Source organism: Natrix helvetica (genome assembly GCF_964273705.1).
Source record: "Natrix helvetica genome assembly, chromosome: 8".
Classification (NCBI taxonomy): domain Eukaryota; kingdom Metazoa; phylum Chordata; class Lepidosauria; order Squamata; family Natricidae; genus Natrix; species Natrix helvetica.
Window position 1 is genome coordinate 981,689 of NC_138559.1, and position 15,436 is coordinate 997,124.

General features: G+C 47.0%; 1 protein-coding gene across 1 annotated transcript in view; it reads left to right on the forward strand.

Annotated features, from left to right (window-relative positions):
- Window positions 1–15,259, forward strand: part of NDUFA10 (NADH:ubiquinone oxidoreductase subunit A10) — a 22,140-nt gene extending 6,881 nt beyond the window's left edge. Inside the window, exons 3-10 of the mRNA XM_081961028.1 lie at window positions 5,872–6,087; window positions 7,547–7,633; window positions 11,216–11,337; window positions 11,807–11,886; window positions 12,438–12,492; window positions 12,953–13,038; window positions 14,350–14,458; window positions 14,890–15,259. Coding sequence (XP_081817154.1) covers window positions 5,872–6,087; window positions 7,547–7,633; window positions 11,216–11,337; window positions 11,807–11,886; window positions 12,438–12,492; window positions 12,953–13,038; window positions 14,350–14,458; window positions 14,890–14,958 — 824 coding nt within the window. The 3' untranslated portion in view covers window positions 14,959–15,259. The remainder of the gene's footprint in view (window positions 1–5,871; window positions 6,088–7,546; window positions 7,634–11,215; window positions 11,338–11,806; window positions 11,887–12,437; window positions 12,493–12,952; window positions 13,039–14,349; window positions 14,459–14,889) is intronic.
- Window positions 15,260–15,436: the final 177 nt, after the last annotated feature.

Sequence of the window (15,436 nt, forward strand, 5' to 3'; positions counted from 1 at the left end):
TGGTTTATTGGCATTGCAAAAAGTGTTATGTTTAGCATATAGAAGATTAGTGGCTATCTGGTCCGACATCAACATATTAAACTGCCCTCGCAATAAGGTAATTACCTCTTTTGTCTTCTTATCATCTGGTTTAGACATTAACTCCTGCTCTTTTTTTTTAATCTCTTCCTCTAATTCCCTTTGTTTCTCCCTTTGTCTGCGCCTATAAATATTATTCAGATTTATTAAAACACCTCTCATGTATGCTTTACTTGCATCCCAAACCATTTCCATAGATGTCCCCTTATGCATATTAAAAGCAAAATATTCTTTCTATAGTTTTTTACATTCCGTAACATTTTTCTCATATCTAAATAGATTTTCATTTAATCTCCAAGACCACCTAGGTTGGTCTCCATATTCAAATTCCATCCAAACCGGGTTGTCATCTGTTAAAGTCCTCAGACATATCTTAGTCTTCTTCACCCTGGAAAAAAAGTCATTTGTAATTAGTATAAAATCAATTCTAGAAAGGGATTGATGCCTATCAGAAAAAAATGTGAAATCCCGTTCTTTAACATTCCGTTCTCTCCAGATATCTCTCAATTCAAAATCGTCCATCATATCAAAAAAGGATTTAGGTAATCTTGTTTGTGTTTGAGTATTTTGCAAAAGCCTCTTCTTGTCTTGAACGGGATCCAGTACTCCATTCCAGTCACCCAATAAAACACAGGATCTATAACCCCATTGTGTTAATTTAGTGTGAAGCAACTTATAAAATCTTCTTGTTGTTGATTGGGAGCATATAATCCTGTTAAGAGTATTTTCTTTCCTTCTATGAATAGTTCAATTGCAATATATCTTCCTTGAGGATCTGCTTCAATTAATTCAGCCTTTAAGACTTTTCTTAAATATATGACTATACTGTTTTTCTTCTCCGGGGCAGATGCTACGAAGTGTGGTCCCAGTCTTGCATTCATCAAGTATTTCTGATCCTGTGTTCTAATGTGTGTTTCTTATAAACAAATTACATCATTTTTAAATTGTTTCAAATAGTGAAATATTTTTTCCTTTTTTGTGGTGAGTTAAGCCATTAACGTTCCAAGTTAGAAATTTAATTGTCATCTTCAGCACACTGAAGCTTTCTAAGAGCTGTCTGGAAATCTTGCTGAGATTTCACCCTCGGTCTAATAATAATAATAATAATAATAAATTGAATTTATTAGCCACTCCCTTTCCAAGTAGGACTCGGGGCGGCGTACAATGGAGCATATAAAACATAGAAAATGTATAAAAAACAAATAGACATACATACATACCAAACACATATACACATACACGGACACGGACACGGAGGAGGTAACAAATTACATCATATAGACAGTTAAAATTAGCATTAAAATACCCCAATTGTAAGAACTCAATATGTAATTAAAAATTTAACGTTTAAAAACAATTTAAAAAACAGTTAGGAGGAATAAGAGAAAAATTACGATTGAGCCAGGCCAGATAATTGAAAAAGGTGGGTCTTCAGCTGTACACGGAAGGAGCGGAGATCGGACGTAATCCTGATGTCACGGGGGAGGTCATTCCACAGGGCTGGGCCCATCACAGAGAAGGCTCTGCTCCTGGGTGTCGCCCCCCGACACTGTTTGGCGGACGGCACCCGGAGAAGTCCCTCTCTGTGTGAGCGAATCGGTCGTAGGGATGTGTGGGGCAGGATGCGATCCTGCATGTAACTAGGCCCTATGCCATGAAGCGCTTTAAAGATCATAATCAAAACCTTGAAACGCACTCGGAAGACCACAGGAAGCCAGTGCAGCTCGCGCAGGAGAGGTGTTACAGGGGAGTATCTAGTCCTCCCCATAATCACCCTCGCGGCCGCGTTCTGGACCAACTGTAGTCTCCGAGTGCATCTCAAGGGAAGCCCCATGTAGAGAGCATTGCAGTAATCCAGGCGAGACGTCACTAGCGCATGGGTGACTGTGCGTAGGGCATCCCGGTCCAATAAGGGGCGCAATTGGCGCATCAGGCGGACCTGATGGAACGCCCCCCTTGCCACGGCTGTTACATGGTCATCCATGGACAGCCGGGCATCTAGGAGGACGCCCAAATTGCGCACCTGTTCCATGGGGGCTAGTTGGACGCCCCCAATGGCCAGAGATGGAAGCACCTGGTTGAACCGGGAGGCCGGAAGCCACAGCCACTCCGTCTTGGAAGGGTTGAGTTTTAGTCGGTTGCCATCCATCCAGACCCGTACGGCCTCCAGACACCGGGACATCATTTCGACAGCCTCATTGGGGTGGTTCGGGGTGGAAATGTATAGCTGAGTATCATCAGCATACAGATGATATCCCACCCCAAAACCACGGATGATCTCGCCCAGCGGTTTCATATATGTGTTGAACAGGAGAGGCGAGAGCACCGATCCCTGTGGCACTCCACATGTGAGTGGCCTCCGGGTCGAACTCTGCTCCCCTGCCAACACACGTTGCGTCCGATCAGAGAGGTAGGAGCCAAACCACCGTAAAACGGTGCCCCTGACTCCCAGCCCCTCTAGCCGGCGCAACAGGATACCATGGTCGATGGTATCGAACGCCGCCGAGAGATCTAATAGGACCAGGATAGAGGAACAACCCCTATCTCTGGCCCTCCAGAGATCATCAACCAATGCGACCAAGGCCGTCTCAGTGCTGTGCCCGGGTCGGAAGCCGGACTGGCGCGGGTCTAGATAATCATTTTCCTCCAGGTGACGAGGGAACTGCTGTGCCACCACACTCTCTACAACCTTCGCTAAAAAAGGAAGGTTGGAGACCGGACGATAATTGACTAGGTCCGTTGGGTCCAGGGAAGGCTTCTTGAGCAGGGGCCTCACCACCGCCTCTTTCAAGGCGGCCGGTAGAGACCCCTCACCCAACGAGGCGTTCACCAGGCCCAGGAGCCAGTCGCGCATAACCTCCCAGGATGCCAGTACAAGCCAGGAGGGACACGGGTCCAATAAACATGTGGTGGGTCGCAGACGTCCACGCAACCTGTCCAAATCCTCGATGGCAACCGAGTCGAACTCCTCCCAGAGCGGTCCCTCAAGACTCGCCACGGGCGTCTCTACTGGACCACTGAAAGGGGCCCATCCCGTCCGGATTTGAGCGACTTTGTCCTGTAGATATTTCCCAAACTCCTCTGCTCTGCCCTGTAGTGGGGCTTCCCGTGGTCTCTCAAACAAGAGGGAACGGGTCACCCGAAACAGGGCGGCAGGGCGGTTATCTGCAGACGCAATAAGAGCGGCACAATGTTGACGTTTGGCCGCTCTTAATGCCACGAGGTACGTCTTCAAATATGCTCGTACCTGTGCTCGGTCAAATTCGGAACGGGAGGATCTCCAACGACTCTCTAGGCGTCTCTTGTGGCGTTTCATCACCCTTAGCTCCTCGGTAAACCAAGGTGCCAGGGTGGTTCGTCGCCGCAGGAGAGGCCGCAGAGGCGCCACCCGGTTTAGGGCCCCGGCAGTCGCACTATTCCATGCGTCTACCAGGTCCTCCACCCGGGGGCGGGTCAGGTCCACAGGGGGTGGCCCAAGTTCCGTCTGGAACCTATCTGGTTCCATCAGGCGCTTGGGGCGGAACCATCTAGCTCCTGCCACAGCTTCTGTGCTCATATTTATATTTTCTTGGACTATCATCTGGGCTTGTTGAGACTTTAATTCTTGTTCTTTGCGTTTAGTGGCTGCACGGGCTTGTCTTTTGTCCATAATTTCTTCTGTTTCCTGCAGTAAACTCACAACCCCAGTTTGTGCCTGATTTTCTTGCTGCCTGGGGTCCTCTGTCTCTTTTCTTTCTTTGGGACCTGGAGATGGGGGGCATCCTGCCTTTAATAGTATGCTATAAATTTTTTTTTCCTTCCCGACAGAGTTGAGACGATATCTTTCTCCCAGGTAGTTCACCACCAATCCGGCTGGGGTCTCCCATCTGTATTGAATCTGGCGCTTTCTAAGTTCATCCACTAGAAATGCATAGTCCTTCCTAGATCTCAACATTTTTGGGGGGATTTCCTTCAATACTATCACATCTTGACCTGCCACTTGCAGTTTATTTTTATAGGTTGCTTGCAATATTTCATTCCTAATTTTCCTGGTGACAAAATAGATTACAATATCTCTTGGCAGTTGTCTTTGTCTGGCAATCCATAAATTAACGCGGTAAATTTTGTCGATTTGCCAGGCACATTCGGCCTTTGGTTCCCCAGTTAATTGAGCGAAAGCATCTGTGCAAAAATCTCTCTTAAATTTTACAATACAATACAATAGTAGAGTTGGAAGGGACCTTGGAGGTCTTCTAGTCCAACCCCCTGCCTAGGCAGGAAACCCTATACCGTTCCAGACAAATGGCTATCCAACATCTTCTTAAAGACTTCCAGTGTTGGGTTTATATTTTCTTGGTTATGTTCTTTCAAACCCCTTATCCTCAGGGCAAATTCCATTGTTCTATATTGTATCATTGTAAGCTCCGCCTCCAACTTATCAATTTTACTTTGTGCCTCTGTAAGTTTATTGTCCAACTTTATATTAGACCTCCAAGACAACTGCCTGTTCTTTTAATGCATTTTGGAAGTTATTTTGTAGAGCCTCCAGTGTCAAGGTTTGTGTTTGTGTTTCTACCGGAGGTAGGAAAGATTGCAGCTTTTGCGACTGTGCTGGAGAACTGCCAGCGCTTTTTGAGACACTTAATTTTGTTTGCTTAATTTCTTCCACCTTCTCATTGAGAGATGTTACGTAACCAAATAATCCTTTAAATGCATCAACTATATCCTCTCTTGGTTACACGTTTGGATTAAATCCTTAATTCCAGATATTTCATCAGAGACATCTTTAAAGGCATTTGAGATTTTCCCCTCCAAGACAACTGCCTGTTCTTTTAATGCATTTTGGAAGTTATTTTGTAGAGCCTCCAGTGTCAAGGTTTGTGTTTGTGTTTCTACCGGAGGTAGTAAAGATTGCAGCTTTTGCGACTGTGCTGGAGAACTGCCAGCGCTTTTTGAGACACTTAATTTTGTTTGCTTTGAAGCCATTTCAAAGTATTCAAATCAAGCTTTTAAACAACCAATTTATTCAGTCCAGAAAATCCACCTATTCTCTCAAGTCTTCCAGCAGCACTAACAAGCACTTAACAAGTGCTAATCAGCTTTCCACTTCACTTTCGTTTTCAACACACCCTTTATTATTCCGGCACCATTTTTTTTAAAGTTCCCTTTAGGTTTACAGAATGAGATGTAATCTACGGAGTTAAGGCTTGTACTTGCGATATATTGACCTCCTGGTTTGCTCCGCCTGCGTCTTGTTCAGATGTAGAATAAACGTTGAAACCGCAGGGGTGGACGCTGCCTTTTGTTTCTGCAAAGGCAGAAGAGTCCCGAGATGAGGAGATTGTCGGGCTTCCTGGGGAGTTCACACCCTTCATGCCACAGAATTGCTTCTGGGGCCGCTGGGGGCCTCTACCCTATGCTAGACAGCTCACCTCCCCCTCTTTTCCCGAGGGGGGGTTCAAACCGCTGGACAGCTGATTTATGCTATCCTAGCAGCTTGTTACTCAAACACGGGGCTGGCATTCCCGAACGAGCGTCCTCCAAGGCCAGCGGCGCCACCGGAAGCCAAACCTCTGAATTTTGATCAGGTGACTATGGGGAAGCTGCAATGGTCAGAAGTGAAAAATGTTCATGAGCCACTTTTTTCAGTGATGATGTAACTTTGGACAGTCACTAAATGAACTGACCTAAGTCGAGGACTCCCTGTGTTCTTTTTCTTCCTCTGCACAAGAAGAAGGTAATTTCACCTGAATCTGCGAAGAATGTAAGTTTTTTGCATCAGAAAATATTTGTCCTTTTTAATGTTCTCTGCAGGTCTGCGATATTTCCCAGAAGCCGACATCCATTTGTTAGACCAACTGACGGGAGATGGGAGGAAACTGGATTTAAAATATAATGGCAGTTGCTGTCTGGAGACCTTCTACAATGAGCCTAAGCATCCCAATGGGAACTCTTACCGTCTCCAAGCGTGGATGTACAGTTCCCGTTTCCTACAGTACACAGAAGCTCTCAGCCATCTCCTGAGGACAGGTAATCCAGAAGAATTCCATCCATGCAAACAAGGGCTGTGTAGCAGTGTCACTGCCTGAGCCCCTCAGGTTGGTGATGGTCTCAGGGGACTTTAACCCACCTTCTTTAGGAACGGGGTCAGAGGTGGCTCTGGAGCTCATGGCCACCACAACAGCCATAATAGGACTGTCCCAGATCATCCAGAGGCTGATCTTCCAGCCATCCTGGATTTAAGGGAGATAGTATTTCTCCCCTATCGTGGTCAAATCACTGCCTAGTAAGCTTGTGAGTCTCTGGCATCAACCCCTACCGTAGGGAGGTTAAGCCGGTTAGATCGGTCCACTTCACGACTCCATGGGTTTCAGAGGAAGCTCGCAGTTGGTCTGGACATAGCCATAGTTGAGGACATGCTGCACTGTCCGACGAAACTCTTGGTGGCTACTTGTGACTTTGAATTGGATTGCACCTGAGCAGCCTCTGCAGCCGCGGAGCCTGGAACCCCCCCTCCCCCCCAGGTTTACAGAAGAGCAGAGGGAGATGAAGCAGGTGAACAGGTGACGAGAGCTCTGCAAGCAGATAACAAGGAGCGAAGAACCAAGGCAGGGCAAGGCCACTTTTAGAACCTACTCCTTGATGATAAGAGAGGCTAAATACATCTATTTCTCCACTCCTCCTGCACTCCTAGATAACCATCTTGCAGCTTCTTTCGGGTAACCCAGACTGTCTTAGGAAGTGGCAGTTCTGGAGTTCAGCTACGTGGTGGTTGTGAGGACCGTCCTGGGCACCTGACAGATAAAATCACGTGGATTTACTCTGTGTTGGGCTCCAGCCTTGAAGCAGCCTCAGTAGAGGATGCTGGGACTAAATCTTGCATAGTTACCTGTGAAGTGTTTGATGCCACCTCACCTTTCCTTGGCCACCTCTGTAGGGGCTCCATGTTTCTCCTGGCTGGTTCAGGCTGCCTGGGAAGAAACTTGGGTTTGGGTTTGGGCTGGAGTTTATTCCTCTTTCCTCTTCAGGAGGCAGTGGTAGTCCTCTTGCTGAAGGGGTCATCACTCAGCCAAACTTGCCTGGGCAATTTTCATCCTTTCCCTTTTAGGGCAGGTGTAGAGAAATGGCCACACTGCAGCTTCAGTAGACTCTGGATGCAACTGCTTTTTGGGCCAATGAAGTTAACTCCATGGGCCGCCCTTTCTTAGAGCCCCAAAGATCTGATTCTGAGCCCAAGTCTCAGGCTCTGCTTAGTGATGAATGATTATTGTGTTTCTCTCATGGGCTATGTGTTTGAACTTTTGTTATTTTATATAAACCCTAGAAACCCCGCTTTTCCTAAAAAGAAACTAGGAAATGAAAGAAATGCACAGGGGGGTAAACGAGTCATCTCAGCAAACCAGGGAGTGCAAAATGTTTAAAAGGTGAAACTGTGATCCCAGCTGAAATGCCCTCCTTAAAGTTTTATAGCTGTGATGCTCCATTTCAGGACAAGGAGTCATGCTGGAACGCTCCCCCTACAGTGACTTTGTTTTCCTGGAGGCGATGTCAAAGCAAGGCTACATTCACCCAAGGTGTAAGTAAGGCTCCCTTTGACCAGAAGTGATGATTGATGATGTATTCTTAACCTTCTGTTCCTCCAAATTTTTATAATTCTCCTGTGCGCTGCGAGGGGAATCCAAGCACGGGTTAACTTTGTCCATTAGCCTAGAGACTGAGTTATGTAATTGTTGACCACGCCTCCTTTGACTGGATGGTTCAGTTTTTTAACTCAGTCCAGCCTAAATAAGGCATGCGCGTCTTCAGCAGCCCCAGACAGAGCTCTCTAAGCGCAAGGAGCAGACCAGGCCTCCAGCCTCAACTGCTGGTTTGACCCCTAGATCTCCTCGTCTGGTGGCTGAGCGCCATTCTCCAGCTTCCTCGACTCCTCCAGTGGGAGTCCAGGGCTGGTCCCCTGATCTCCCCATCCCACAAGGTAGGGGTTCGGTGGAGCTAGATCTAGGGCCCTGGTCTACCCCGGATCTCTCTGCGGGTGGCCCAGCCAGGAGCCAGGCCTCTCCGCGTTCAGAGCCTGCGGCCAAGTTTACACCAATGGCTGCAGGCCTCAGGGGAAGGGATGGGCCAGAAATGACCCTACCCCCTGAGATTCATAGTATGATATCTGCTGCTATTTCCCAGGGGGTAGATGCAGAGTTACAGCGCAGGACCCATCGCTGTTATCACCAGGGACCTCTCTGTTGACCAGGCTGACCCCTCCTTCACCACCCCCCTCTGCATACAGCAAGGGCTCAATTCTTGGTGAGGAAAAAGATGCAGCAGTCCTGGAATTGTCTGATGATGATGGTCCGGGTCAAGAGGCCCCGGCCTTCTCTGGCCTATTTTGGCCTACCTTATTTAAATCAAAATGGGGTGGGGGTGGGCGACCACCCAGGCTAGTACAGTCATGGGACTTGATTCCACTGACCGGTTCTTTGCAGAACAGGTGCAGGAGCAGGAGGTCATGCCTGTTCCCAAACTGTTTTTGGATGTGGTCCAGAAGCAGTGGACACAACCAACGGCCGTTTCTCCTCCCAGTAATGGGGACAGGAAGCTCTACGCTTCCACACCCGAACTGGACCAACTCCTCCAGTTCCCCACTGTGGACCCCCCAGTAGCAGCCCTGGCTTCTCCGGCCTTGATTCCTTCTGAGATCTTGGAGTGCCTTAAGGCCGAGGACCGCAAGGCCGAGCTAGTCATCCAAAAGACGCACCAAGCGGCTGCCTGGGCGTTGAGAGCCGCTACAGCGGCCTCTTTCATTAACAGAACATCCTTGGTCTGGCTGCAACAGCTACAGGCTAGGCTCCCCCCCGAGGACCTGCGCCTTCACCAAGATGTAAACAAGCTGGTGGCAGCACTTGAGTTCTCTTCAGATGTTACTCTTAACGCGGCCAAGTTCGCATCACGCGCAGTCATCTCCAATGTGGCATCTCCCCGGCTCCTCTGGCTTCGCCAAGTGGCGCTTGGCCTCCACTCCCTTCAAGGGAGGGTCTCTATTTGGAGCTGGCATCATCTAGACGTCCGCAGAGTCCTCCACCGCGACCTTCAGGAGGTCAGAGGCACTCTTCGTGTCCTTTCAACCGTCATCTATGGGGCAGAAGGTAACCTCACACACCATTGGACGCTGGCTGAAGGCGTGCATTGCCCTCGCTTACGAGTCCCAAGCTCGACCACCGCCCAGGCACATCGCTCCCCATTCTACTAGGAGTGCGGCCACCACGGCGGCATGGGCAACTCAGGCCTTGGTGGAGGACATTTGCAGGGCGGCGACCTGGTCATCCCCGTCGCCTTTCATTCGCCATTACAAAGTGGACAAATACGCTTCGGCGGAAGCATCCTTTGGGCGGCGCGTCTTACAGAGGGTTGTTGCATCCACGGCCCTCGACCAGCCGGCACCCCGCCCTTATGACCTATTGCTTTGGCATGTCCCATGCTTGGATTCCCCAAACAGCGCACAGGAGAACGACCGTTGACTTACCTGAACGGTCCTTCTATATGCGCTGCAAGGGGAATCCAAACCCGCCCTCGGCTTCGGCTGGTCTGGGCGTTGACACTGTCTCCATAATCTCACACACACGCACGCAAGGCGTCTACTTACCTACCTACCTTTCACAAGTCTTCATGGCATCTCTTGGACCGGCTGAGCCTTCGTACAAAACTGAACCATCCAGTCAGAGGAGGCGTGGTCAACAATTACATAACTCAGTCTCTAGGCTAATGGACAAAGTTAACTCATGCTTGGATTCCCCTCGCAGCGCACATAGAAGGACCGCTCAGGTAAGTCAACGGTCGTTCTACGTTCAAATTCCCCATCCAATTCTCAGAGCTCTATTTCTGTTCCCACTGAAATTTCCACTGGGATTTATTTTATGGTCAGTGACAAAATTGTGTGGTAGTTTTTGTCCTGGACGTTAGATTGGGGTGATGCAATTGGCTCCTCAGTGCAAGAAAAGTTGGTGAGTTTTGATTCTTGGTACAATTTACATTTAGCACAAAGCTGACTTAACCCTGATGGCTATGTGGAAATAACACAAACCATTTAAAATAGGATTCTTTAGTTAGAAAACCATCATTCCTATTTCTTAACTGTTGCCTTACTTATGAAACATTTTTGTCTGCTGGCTGCAATGAAAATGACTCTTAGAAGCTTACATTGAAACAATACAAATATCACAACCCCCTGCAAATCAAACAACAAAAAATATAACAAACCTCCAGGACGAGGAAGACAAGACAAGACAGTGAGCCTTAGAAAAGAAAGTGTGTTGTGTATCTAAGCATCGTCGTCCGTCATCAGCCATTCAGTCATGTCCAACCCGGAAGATTAATTTTGAGTAGAAACGGAGTTGGCCTCTTCCTGTATGGGGAGAATTTTATGGACTCCTGACTAGAAGGAAGGTGATCCTCCAAAATGCCTCCCTTCCACTGTGAGGTTGCTCCCTCCCCACTCAGAAACAGCCAACTGGGGCCAGGGAGGGGACTCTGGCCTGCTCCTGGGTGGCACCAAGATGCTTCTTTACAGAGGGAACCTGCTGAGCTCTGAGCTTGTGAGGGTTACATGGTGAAACCTTTGAGGGAGGTTGGCAACTTGAGTTGGCCAAAGTAGACATCATGCCAGCCATTGGGACCAGCACAGGTTTGTCAAAAACATGTCAGAGGACGCTTATTGCCTTCTTTGACAAAATGACTAAAATCGTGGCTAAGGGAACTGCTGTGGACATAGTTTATTTAGACTTCCGTAAGGCATTTGACAAATTAACAGTGTGGGATAGACAGCATCCCTGGAGGCTTTTAAGAAGAGATTAGGCAACTATTTATCTGGAATGGTATAGGACAGGGGTGTCCAAACTTGAGAAAATTTAAGACTAGTGGAATTCTGGGAGTTGAAGTCCACAAGTCTTAAAGTTCTCAAGTTTGGACACCCCTGGTATAGGATTTCCTGCTCGAGTTGGGGGTTGGACTAGAAGATCTTGAAGGTCCCTTTCAAGCCTATTATTCTAAGAAAGGAAGCCTAACGCTAGAAACGTATGGCCTGAATGTCTGCTTTTGATTGCTTTCCTTGAAATATGTTGCATCCTTAGGTGAATAAATCATTTGCATATGTGTGCTACTTTTTTTGTAGGTGTGAAACACTACTATAGGATGAAGCACCTTAGTATTTGTGAGATTTTGCCCCCTCACCTGGTCCTTTATATTGATGTTCCTGTCTCAGAAGTTAAGAAAAGGATTGAGGAGGTAGGAGAGGTAAGGCTGCATTTGTGTCTCTGTTTGTGACTAGGATTTTGCTCCAGGCCAGTACACTTTGTTGCCTTGAGGGTTTTGGTTGTTTCTCTGTTGCTTAAAGCTGAAGTTGAAGCTGTTTGGCAGGGACAAATTAACTTTAAATATAGCCTAAGGCTTCCAATATCTGCTGCTCCTTGTTTTTAACATAGCAGCTCTGTGGTTCTTACCTTCTCTCTGGAAGAAGCTCCCGGCATATAGTAAATAGATCCCTTTCAGATCCAGCTGATCTCGCCTGAATCAGCTGGTGATGAACTTCCTAGAATCCACCAGGATTGAGGTGGTGGGTACAGGGAGGGAGGGAGTTTGCTCAAAGATCCTTGGTTTTTCCATAAGTAATTTAAATTCAAGGGCTAAAGCATAAAGTCATACAAATATGATCCAATCAAGTTGGGGAACCAAATTATTCTCATGAATTGTATTTTGTTTTAAGCCCTATGAAAAGAAAGTTTCAGCAGCGTATCTTCAAAGCATTGAAGATGTCTATAAGAAATCTTTCCTGCCACAGATCAGGTGAGTGGAATGTGGGACATACCTATTTTAAATAATCACAATTCTGTAGAATGCTCTCTGCGCTTTTTAACCAAGTTATGCTTTTTAAACTTTTTAATAATGACTGTTTGTTTTATTATTTCATATTTGTTGTGCACCACTCAGTCACTTGTAGAGATGGGTGTTTGCATTGTGTGTGTGTGTGTGTGTGTGTGTTGTATAGCATTCCAACAAAATACTACCAGGTGATACAAGGTTAGTCTGGCAAGATCTGTTTTAGATAAATTCATGCTGAGTCTGATGATTACATTTTTGTCTTCAAGCTAGTTGTAGACGGACGTCTTTGTTATTTTCCCAATGCCAAACTGCAGTGCCAAAATGCAGGATAAAATTCAAATAATGAAATAAAAATAACATTGTAGTTGTTCTCTGCCAAATGTGTATTGTCTTCTCCCATCCTGAGATGCATAGTCCCAGGAGCAATAACGAACTCTTACTCCTGTTTTAGAAGATTTAGTGTTTTTGTATTTTCTAAATCAAATGATATATTGCTACTCTCTTTTTTTTCCTAGTGAAACCTCTGAGGTTTTGCAATATACAGCCAGTGAAGCTGACGGTCTGGAGAGAGTAAGTGGTTGCGGCCAACAACCCTCCCTTGTGTATATGGCTTTGTAGTAATATAGTAGGGCCTCTCTTGCCGGCTTTATGCCACAAAGAAATCAGACTAAAACAGGCCAAAAGAAGTACAGTTATGCTAAGAGATTTAAGGGATTAAAAATAAATAAATAAAGTTGAAGGAACTAGCGTTTAAACAAACAAAAGATGGGGTGTGTTGCAAAGGTAAAAAGCTGTGCAACCATTTTACATTAATGTGAGAAGCAACAGCACAAGAATTTTTTTTTGTTTCTTTGAAATCAGATTAAGTTTGCGAAAGACAAAGCAGGTTTTTTTCCACGTTTTATGTTGAGAAAATTGCACAGGTGGGAGCTTTATACCACGAAGGCATTGGGTTCAACCCTTCCCTCACCAATTAAAAGGTTTCAGTTTGTAGGGTGATAGGAGTTAATTCTCATCTTTTAACTTACAGATTATTGAAGACATTGAAATGCTGAAATTTAATAAAGGACCTTGGCTTGAACAAGATGACATTACCTTGCATTACTTGAGGTGTTGGTAAGTTCAGTCTTCACAATGGAGGGATAGGCTGATTTTTGGAATTGAAAACAGAAAGCAGTCCAGGAGAAAGTGGCCTTCTTTCCAAAAAGCTGTGGTGGTGTGTGGTCTGACTGGTGGAATCCAGAGCTGTGACTCCAGAGAGGGATTTCTATATCAAAGCCGCATCCAGAGAGGATGCTGAGGAATTTCTCTTGTGAAGCTGAGGTAGGAGGCAAATCCTACAAGAGGCTCAGGGATTTCCATTAGCACCTTACTTTGGGCTTCGAAACCTAGTTACATATTTCATTTTACATACAGTGTCCATACCTTTCCAACCTCAGCACAAAATTAGGAAATTATGGCTGTCAGTACGGCTAAAACAATTTCCAGGGTTCTTGGTATATGTGGATCATTTTGTAAATGCAAGAAGCTCTACGATATACAAAAACGGATGTTTGTTTTCCGTTCTTTCACACACACACACACACACACACACCATTTACCCTCCCCCCCCCCCTCCCTGTATCCTGCCAGATAGAGAAAGTCCAGTGTGGCAGGTTTGGTGAAAGCTTTTTGCTCACTCCCCAGTAAGAAAATATGCAGAGTCAGGATTTATTGTAAAGCTTGAAGAGGCCCAATCTAAATGGCCCCCTTTGTCGAAAGTGCTGGAGGTCATAATTAGGTGACCCTGCAGCGCTTGTCTGCTCTGGAGCTCTTGATGAGGGTGTGTGTGTGTGTGTGTGTGTGATCCACTCTGCCACTTCTTTCCCTGATGGAAGTGCCAGGAGGCCTCTGCGCAGGAAAGGGGCAGGCTGCGTCCTCCCATGCTTTCTGTGAAGGATCCCCGTGCTGGCTCACACCAAACACCAAAAGTTTCTCTTAGGCTTTTTCAAGTTGCGTCCGGCAAAGGCAGCCATAATTTGTCCTCAGGACTTAGTCTGCTTCTGCCCAGGGGCAGGCTTCCTCTTCTCGTCAGAGAGAATTGCCCCGTGGTCTGTTTCAACTCGTTTTATGATTTCTTACCCTTGTGCAAATTATACACCTGCCAACTCTTCCAGGCTGAGCGTGATGGCCCAGCTAGGCGGTTGCTTCTTTTCTGCGGGGTGGTGGAGAAGTCGTGGAGACAGTGCGCCTGTCCCTTTGGTTACCTCATAGGAAGTTCCTGCTTTCTGTACCCACCAGCCCTCAGCCTGACTTTGCTGAGCCGTGATGGAGTGAAGAAGTCCGCAATTCACGCTTGGCAACCTTCACATTATGTCCGTTTCTCCTGGTCGCTTCGTGGTTTCTTTGGCTCCCTCACCGTGACAAGCTTCTCCCTTTTCCTTTCAGTGTTGAAAACAAGTCAAAGATAATGAGTACCGTGACGGTTCCCGACTACATTCCTGAAGTCACCATAGGAGGCCTTGATGCCGACTCCATCTACCACAGTTACAGGGCGGTAAGAGGAGATTCTGTGTGTGGCCATTTGGGGTGAACACTGAATCGGGGGGGGGGGGGCTGGTCAAGACCTTTGTCTGGCCGGCCATAAGTGCCTTCGGCGGTTCATTTGTCTTGGGGTGAATCTGCTTCCATTCTTGTTTGGAGGTCACTGATTTGTTAGACTGATAAGAGTTAGAATGGAAATACATTTTATTAATGATGCATCATTTTTATTATTTAGTCATTATTATTTCTTTAAATTTGAAATCAACGGATGCTGGACCAGTTGTTCTTCTCCCAAAGCCCTGGAAACAGCCACTTGGGAGAAAGCAGAGAATTCCCGCCAAGGGCCAGTTCCCAGGGCTTCCTGAGGAGAAAGCTCATCCCATCCAGAAGACGGGAATGTCTCCTTCACGCTGATGCATCTTCCCTGCTTGCCTTTCGTTGTAGCTCCCCGGGCGCCTGTTTGCCTCTGGTTACAATGCGGATGTGGGAGACAAGTGGATCTGGCTCAAGTAGCCCATTTCTCTGGAAGAAGGGAGGAGGAGGAGGAGGACGAGGAGCCAACCAAAAGGAAAAGGTTCAATCAAGATTCTCCTGAGCAGAATCCCACTAAGGCAGGGGTGTCCAAACGCGGGAACCTGAAGACTTGTGGACTTCAACTCCCAGAATTCCCCAGCCAGGCTGGTTGGGGAATTCTGGGAGTTGAACTCTTCAAGTTCCCACGTTTGGACACGGCTGCACTAAGGCAAAGAAGGAGACTGTGGCAAAATAGCACCTGGAGCTTCCTATAGCTGAAAACACGAAGTTCCCCAATATACTTTCTTTTGTCCGTGTCCTTTGTCTTCGTTTCCCTCGGAAGGCCCTGCAGAGCCAAATTCCCTTTCCCAGGGTCACCTGCCTGCTTGTCCAGGGCAAGGAGTCTCCGCTCTGCCAGGTCAGCTCAAGACGGAGCGCCAGAGCAGAGCTGCTGACAGTGGGAAATGCCATCTCAGAA